Source organism: Mesoplodon densirostris, chromosome 14 (genome assembly GCF_025265405.1).
Source record: "Mesoplodon densirostris isolate mMesDen1 chromosome 14, mMesDen1 primary haplotype, whole genome shotgun sequence".
NCBI classification, from domain to species: domain Eukaryota; kingdom Metazoa; phylum Chordata; class Mammalia; order Artiodactyla; family Ziphiidae; genus Mesoplodon; species Mesoplodon densirostris.
The window spans coordinates 13,552,998-13,561,354 of record NC_082674.1 but is presented as its reverse complement, the minus strand read 5'-3'; the positions used below and the strand labels follow the sequence as shown (position 1 = coordinate 13,561,354).

The 8,357-nt window shown below is 44.8% G+C and overlaps 1 protein-coding gene across 1 annotated transcript; it reads right to left on the bottom strand.

Moving 5' to 3' along the window:
- Positions 1 to 5,110: 5,110 nt before the first annotated feature.
- Positions 5,111 to 5,680, bottom strand: MSGN1 (mesogenin 1). Its single transcript, XM_060116838.1, has one exon. It carries the CDS (start codon positions 5,678 to 5,680, stop codon positions 5,111 to 5,113), a length of 570 nt encoding a protein of 189 aa, XP_059972821.1.
- Between the last annotated feature and the right edge of the window lie 2,677 nt (positions 5,681 to 8,357).

Sequence of the window (8,357 nt, the reverse complement as noted above, 5' to 3'; positions counted from 1 at the left end):
ACAGGGGTCAAGGCCCAGGTCCAGTCTCCTTCCTGCAGCCTGGAGCCTGTATGGGAATCAAACAACGCCTCAGAGGAGTCACATAACATACTAAGCTACTGTAATGGGAGCTCAGAGCGGCAGCACCAAAACTCACTTGCATATGCATCTTCTTTTGCTGTTTTTTTTTTTTTTGATGTCGTCATACAGAGTGAAGTAAGTCAGAAAGAGAAAGACAAATACCGTATGCTAACACATATATATGGAATTAAAACAAAAACGTCATGAAGAACCTAGAGGTAAAACAGGAATAAAGACACAGACCTACTTGAGAATGGACTTGAGGATATGGGGAGGGGGAAGGGTAAGCTGTGACAAAGTGAGAGAGAGGCATGGACATATATATACACTACCAAACGTAAGGTAGATAGATAGTGGGAAGCAGCCGCATAGCACAGGGAGATCAGCTCGGTGCTTTGTGACCGCCTGGAGGGGCGGGATAGGGAGGGTGGCAGGGAGGGAGACGCAAGAGGGAAGGGCTGTGGGAACAGATGTATATGTATGACTGATTCACTTTGTTATAAAGCAGAAACTAATAAAAAAAAAAAAAGACGTCTTAAAGTAAGGGTAATTCTGTCGACCTGTCAGTTTGCTGAGGCTTTCTCCCACCCCAGCTCTGACCTCTCTCCCAATTAGCTGATGCGGCCGAAACTACAAGAAGAACAAAGAAACCTCAGCCTGGTGTGAATTGTGGAACATTTTATTGAACACAAATGAACAGAAGAAGTCAGGTTTCTCTGTGGATTAAGAAGGACTCTAGGCGCCAGCAAGGAGGTGAAAGGAATTTTGGAGGAAATGTTTGGGGCACAGGCAGAGAAGTTCAAAGGGAAATAGTTTAGAGGACAAGATGAAGAGCCCTTTCAGACATGCTTCAGACAGTAAAAGAAATGAGGGCCCCAGAGATGGCGAGGCAGAGACAAAGCTGAGAAGGCTGGCGGTGAGCATTTGCTGAGAAAGCTCTCTGTCTGCTCAGCCCAGGGCACACAGAGTCGCCTGGAGGAAACGGCAGCGCGATTCTACAGGAGGGGCACAAGCTTTGGAGTCAGAGCTGAACTCACTCGCTGCTCACTAGCCAACCACGTGCCCGCAGCTAATCATGTGGCTTTACACCATTTAGCAGTCCTAAACCTTCGTTTCCTCATCCTCAAAATGGGACTGATAACGTCTACCTCCAGGGGTGGTTAGGAGGATTACATGAAATTATGAGTGTGAAAACTCTGACCACAACACAGTGGAGGCACACAAATTGTGGTTCCCTATCCAAGCACCAGAACTAACTTAATCTTGAGCTACGCTTGAGCCAACTGCTTTTAACTGCTTTCTAGAGGAATTAGGGACCTGGTCCAGCTAGCTAGCCTCCCCGCTCGGGAGGCGACTTCACTGGCGATTACTGCGGAGTTGAATGCTGATGTGCAGCTGCCTGTCCTGGTGACAGCCTGCCGGGGCTGCAGGTGGCGACTGTAAGACCAGGCCCTGGGCCAGAGGCCCACTCCCAGGAAGCTGTCACCCTCTCCAGGCTTTCCAAATGCCTCCTCTCTGGGGAGGACCTTAGGGGTCCTGAGGGCAAGCCCACATAGTAGTTGAGTTGGTGGCTCTCCAGAATCTTTTGAGACTAAAGATAGGACCTCCTAACCCATCCACAGTATTTTGTCCCCAGGGCAACCAAAATTACTCAAGCGATTTATAAACCATGCTTAAAGCTTGAGCTTGAAAAAATCAAAAGCCAAGCACATTTGGGTTCCACTCTCTTTAAAATGGCAAGGAAAATACCAGTTGGTCTAGACGCTGATGAAAGGCTGAACACTTCCTTTCCCATATTATTATCCTCTCTAAGTCTCTTCCCCCGACACATGAAACATCACACACACACACACACACACACACACACACACAAAGGAACAAATACACGTACATCTGCACACACATACACGCTCACATGAACACCTGTACATGCACAGGGTGGAATCCCTTGAAGAAAATCTTGATATTATTCAACATTTTCTAGTTTCTCCTCTAAGGCATCAACAAGAAATACATCAGAAGTAGATGAAGATCTGTATACATAGGATGACATTTTAGCAGCTGTTCCCCACTGTCACCCACCACCCCTAATGACAAGTTATACTTATTTTGCAGTTATAAAAAGATTAATCAGAAATACAGTTAGATTCCTTCTTTGCACTATGGACAAAAATAAATTGCAGGTATATTAAAGATCCACTTATAAATATTAAAATATTTGAAAAATCAAAATATTTGGATAGCCTTGGAACTGGGAGAAGTTAAGCAAAGGGAAGAAACACATAGCCATTAAAAAAAAGAGGAGAGATTTGATCATATACAAATGAAAAGCTTCAAAGAACAAAAGATGTCAGAATCAAAATCATAAATATAAGATACCATACACAAAGAGGATAACAAAATGAGAGACTGGAAGGAAAATTTTCAATACATCCAGTGTGCAAAGAAATCTCCCAAATTCTTAACAAGAAGATAAATAACCCAATAGAAAAATGGCAAAGAACATACACTGGCGAGTTATAGAAGAACCAAAATGAATAGTCACAAAAAAATTTTAAAAGGTGAGCCATCACACATTGTACATAGGGAAATTAAAATTAACACAAGAACAGCATAACCCTTTTTTATCCATTGAAAATTTCAGAAGATTGATAATATCCAGGGACAATGTGGGCCAGCTGTTTCTGTCCCATAATGTTGGGGAAGTGTAAGTAACTACAAACTTTTCTACACCTAACTGTATTTATTTAAAGTTAAAATGTGCAAGCACACAACTCTGATCCAGGAATCCCATTTCTGGAAAATTTTCAGGCTAATGATAATATCAGTGAATAGAGCTAGTTGTCCGTGATGTTTGTTAACAGCAGGTTTTGGTAATAGAAAACTGAAAAAACCTAAATTTCATTCAAAAGGTGATTAATTAAACAAATTGTGTTTAGCATAGCATACCTGTGCTATGGAACATTGTTTGAACCTCTACTTTCCACTATATTTTTCACGTGTGACTTAGGGCAAGTCTGTGCTTCAATTTCCTCATCTATAAAATCAAAGAAATAATGGTATTTACAATATGGATTTATTTGTGTTAAACTGGAAGGACTTTTACTATATATTGCTAAGTAAAAAAAATCAATTTGCAGAATTCAAGGTATTCTTAAAAAATGTATATACACCTATATTTATTTGTATACATTTGTATCAGTAAAGAAAGTGGAGAAGTTATATATTAAATTGTGAACACATCTACTGCCTTTTTAATTTGTTATTAAAAACAAGAAAAATAACCAGTAGAAAAAATGACAGGAGACAATTCACCAAAAAAAAAAAAAAAGAAAGAAAGAAAAAATGCAGCTGGTTAATAACAATTGGGAGAGAAATTCAGCCCTAAAAAAGCCTACTAGGGCTTCCCTGGTGGCGCAGTGGTTGAGAGTCCGCCTGCCGATGCAGGGGACACGGGTTCGTGCCCCGATCCCGGAAGATCCCACATGCCGCGGAGCGGCTGGGCCCGCGAGCCATGGCCACGGAGCCTGTGTTTCCGGAGCCTGTGCTCCGCAACGGGAGAGGCCACAGCAGTGAGAGGCCCGCGTACAGCAAAAAAAAAAAAAAAAAAAAAAAAAAAAAAAAAAAACAAAACAAAAAAAAAGAAAGAAAGAAAAAATGCAGCTGGTTAATAACAATTGGGAGAGAAATTCAGCCCTAAAAAAGCCTACTAGGGCTTCCCTGGTGGCGCAGTGGTTGAGAGTCCGCCTGCCGATGCAGGGGACACGGGTTCGTGCCCCAGTCCGGGAAGATCCCACATGCCGCGCAGCGGCTGGGCCCGTGATCCATGGCCGCTGAGCCTGCGCGTCCGGAGCCTGTGCTCCGCAACGGGAGAGGCCACAACAGTGAGAGGCCCGCATACCGCAAAAAAAAAAAAAAAAGCCTACTAGTTTTTGAGAAACTCCTTAATTCCAAGCCTCCATTTCAATGACATGTGCCATCAAATCAGCCAAGCTGAGGGTGCTACAGTCACCACCCTAAGAGGAGGTACTGGGAAGAGGGTGGGGGTGTTTGTGTGGGCGTGCATGTGAGGTGATTTGGGGTGTGTAGGAGGAGATATGGATAAAGAAATAATCCCTTTGGGGGGGTTAGATATAGACTTGAGTTCTAATCCTGACCCTTTCACTTATCTCTAGACTCATACTAGTCTCCTATTCTTTTGGGGCCAAACTCTTCATTTGAGAAATGAGTAAGTGAAGGGATTCAGTGAGGTCATATTCACACCAGGCCTGGCTCAGGGAGCGCCCACCCTCTCAGCTCTATTCAAGCCCCGGCTGTGATGCTGTCTCCCCCCTTTTCCTCCTTTGGCTCCAAGAGCCCTATAAAGCCTCCTTTTCTTTCCCTTAAGAGAGAAGGGGCTGGTCTTTAAACTCTCCACTCTGTCTTAATGTAGTCTGTCTGCCTGTGAGTTTCTATTTACCATGACACTAATTTCTTCTGCATTTAAGTGATTTTGTTCCCTGCGAAAGCAAAGGCCTGATTTTAGTCACACACACACATGCGCACAAACAAAATAAAACAGGAGCACTGTAGCCCTTTACTTGACACTAATCTTTCTAAATAAGAATCCAGGTGTCACCCTGGATCCCGTACAAAATACAGGTTTAGTTAGCAACAGAAAGAAAGCTACCCCCCAAAAAAAAATGGCAGGAGAAGACTAATTGTAACAATTTTACACGATTGAAAAAATACATTTGAAATCATTGACCCTTTAAAACACCTTGAACAGACAGAAGAGGGCAAAGCCAATTGTCTCTTTGCAAAGGGCAAGTCTCTTGAGAAATGGTGGGAAAACTGGAAGCAAAAGTACCTGCTGCCTGGCAGTTAAGTGTTCTGGTGGTCCTGACTAGTCCAGTGGGAATTCCCTTAGAACTTTTCAGACAACAAGGTCACCACGCTCACTGTATAAAGGTACAGGTGCTGTCGTGCCGTGAGGTGGTCCAGGTCTTTAAAGCTCCTCTGCCCGCGTCCAGGGGGCTGGGTGGTAAGTCCCTGAGTCCCTGGGCAGAGCTCAAGTGCTCTGGGGCCCGCTGTTGAGAAGGTCTGTAAGTTCTCCGATGTACTTGATGGTGTACTTCAACGTCTGGATCTTGGTGAGTGGCTGGCCCCTTTGGCTGTAGACGGGTGGCAGGTAATTCCGGAGGGTGTGCAGGGCATCAGCCAAGGTCCTCATCCGGAGCTTCTCCCTCTCGCTGGCCTTCCGTCTCCGCTGAACGGACATCCTGACTTTGGTGCCCTTCTGGGTTTTGGGGCCACCAGCGCCCTGCAGATAGGCAGGCTGGAAAGCTAACATATCATAGCCCACCTCCACCAGGCCGCCAGTCCCAAGGCCGCTGCAGTCATCGCCGCCCCCATGGTTGGCACCTCCATGCCCACAGGACAGCCCAGCCACAGCCGGACAAGGAGAAGAAGAATAGGACTCCAGCGATGGGGCCGGAGAGAGGCTCTGGGTGGGAGAGGCCTGGGTCAGCTCAAAGGGCCCTGCCCTGTCTTTCCAATCCCAGGAGGATAGCAGGCCAGGGCTTTCGGAGGAGTCCAAGCCATCTTCGAGGCTGAGGAAGGTCTCACGCAGGGTGTCCATGCCTGAGACACAACTGCAGAGAGAACGACTCCCTGGCAAGTGAGAAGGAAAGTTCTGCTGCCCGGCCAGGGCAGAGGTCTCTTTTATGATGGTCGGGGAGAAGTGATGAAGTGGGAAAGAGGGCCGGGTAGGGGGAGTTCAAAGGAGAAACCAAGGACCAAGATGGAAAATGAACTCTTCAGGTGTCACTTTCTCCTCATTGATAATTAGCATCTTCCAGCTAAAATGTCTTTAAACAGAAAGGCCTCCGAGAGAAGAAAAAAGGAATTATCTTGTTGTAACTAAACCAATTAAAGCTGCATAACTAGACTTAGCATCGTCCTGTGGAACTCATTAATGAGGGAGCGAAGAAAAACAAACCTAGGGCAATCTGCAGCAAGGAAGTGGTGGCGAGGGGCCTGGTGGAGAGGAGGACAGTGCCCCAGAGGGGCCACGACCGCTTAGATATTTCGGAGCAAAGGGGGTGCAGTGTTGGAGAAGCGGTGTGCTCTAGGGACAAGGTAACCCCCCTGAGCTTGGATTCTTCATTTTTCAAACGCAGACAACAGCTCTTACTTCATGCGGCTCTTGGGAGGAGGGAACACAGGCACACCTTGGAAGCCCGTTGCCTCCTTTCTTTCCTCTTTAACAAATTTCCTTGGGTTTTGCAGAGTGCAGACAAGCCCCCAGCATTCCTACACTGAGAATGACAAAAGCCAGCAGCTCCAGTAAACCCAGAGCCGTAATGAGCAGGAAATATCCTTCGAGAAGCTTAAAGCCCTAGCTTTAACTGAGCAGTTCGGGATTTCCCCCCAGCAAACAGACACGGGGAAGCAGAAAGCTCCTTTAGGGCAGGGAGTTAGGAAAGTACCTGGCATTTAGCCTTCTGAAGGTCTTTGTAATATCCAGCTGCAGAGTCACACCTTGTTTTTTGAAATGTATAGAGGAAGTGTGAAATTAACTAGGGAGCCCGTTTTCCCCACCATAGCTCCAAATGCTGCTGAATGTGTTAAGTTGGATGGTCCTGCTAGTTTGCTTCACTTCCTAATGCTCTGAGAGATAGACCCTGTGCTTTGGAAAGGGGGTCTCAGATTCCCCATTTGTCCCACAAATGCAACTTATTCTCTGTGCAACTCATTTTACAAATTAGTATGAACATCAGAATCACAGTGAGTTACATTTCATATTAATGTGTCCTTTAACATGGTTATTAAAGTCCCTCTGCAGTTATCGAAAAGAAATGTCAATGGTATAATTAGAACATTTGTGGTATTTTTTAATTAGCTTGGCTCAGGGGGACGAAAAGCTCAAGCAGGTAATCTGTGGAAGAACGCTCTTAATTTTGCCATTTACTAAAAGACCCTAAGCCATATCTTGAAGAATAATAACGTTAATGAAACATAATAAATGTAATAAATGACTTCTCCTTCCCCTTCTCCTCTTTCTCTCCCTTCAACTCTTATTGGAAAGCCTAGAATCTGTTGATTCTATTCAAGGAATTTTATATATTGTTATAACTAAACTTTATCTAAAAAAAGAACAAAACACACTTTACACATAAAAATACTGAGGCTCTAAGAGGTTAGGAGAATCAGTAAAGATTTCCCTGGTAGGAAGTGGCAGTGCCACTAGGAAGTGGTTGACCCAAGATCTCTCTTAAGACCCCAAAGCCCACCTTTAAAAAAAAAAAACCCTTTGGTTTCGGTAGAGGCAGGTGACGTGACTGCGACTTGGAGAGAAGGATACTCTCAGCGGACCTCAGGTGGATGTGGTGGTCCCCGTCACCGTGGGCTTTCAGGCCTTATATTCTAAACCACGTAAGACCATTTCTGCTTCCAGACGCCATCATATTTTTCCCTCTCTAAAGCTTCTTTCTAAAATTGCTGATTTCTTAAACTTCTATTTTCAGAAATTTCATTTTCTAAATGAGACAATATCTGTCAAATCCTTGGTATACATAGACACTTAATAAATGTAGGTTTTGTTCTCGTTGTTACTGTATGTGCAAGGTCAAATTAACCGGTACCAGAACGACTTACTGGGTTCTGACTCCTCTCTCCCCTGACCCTGGTCACCCAGAAAACCTGCTCTTACAACGAGGAAAACTGCCTGGTTTCCATGTTTGTCAATGTAGACTCTCACTCTGGTAAGAAACAAACCAGAACCGGACTTGCATTTACCCTGCAATGAAGCATTTCTACCCTCAGAGGAAAATGGAGGCATAGGACAGCCTAACACTGTTAGCATGCGGAGGCCTGTAGCTGAGCACATGCTAGTTGGTGCTTCTTTATCGCACTGAGGACCAGGCCACAGAAAGTGGACGAGACTAAGCTGGACCCAGTAAAGCCTCGTTGACAGTGTGGTGTAGCGGGAAGATGTTCACCCTCCTTTAGAGCAAATGACTCACCCCCTCAGGGCCTGAGAATTTTAATTTGTAAAAGGAGGATAATAATATCTGTTCTACTTTGCAAAGAACACCTGTAAAATGAGGAGTGTAGACCAGAGGATCATTAAACCCCCTTCCAGCTTTAAGATGTGATGAAACACATTACTGTGTGAACATGGTACTTGATCAAAAGTAACCCATGATCACACCCATGAAGGGACTTCTGAGTCCACTGAGTCCATTCTTTTATTTGCATTCTGGAGATGACAATGACTTGCTCAGTGTCACACCAAAAGGCTGTGGCAAAGATGG

What these genes read in the sequence shown, in the direction of transcription:
- MSGN1 (XM_060116838.1), bottom strand. Translation starts at nt 5,680, where the DNA reads ATGGACACCCTGCGTGAGACCTTCCTCAGCCTCGAAGATGGCTTGGAC.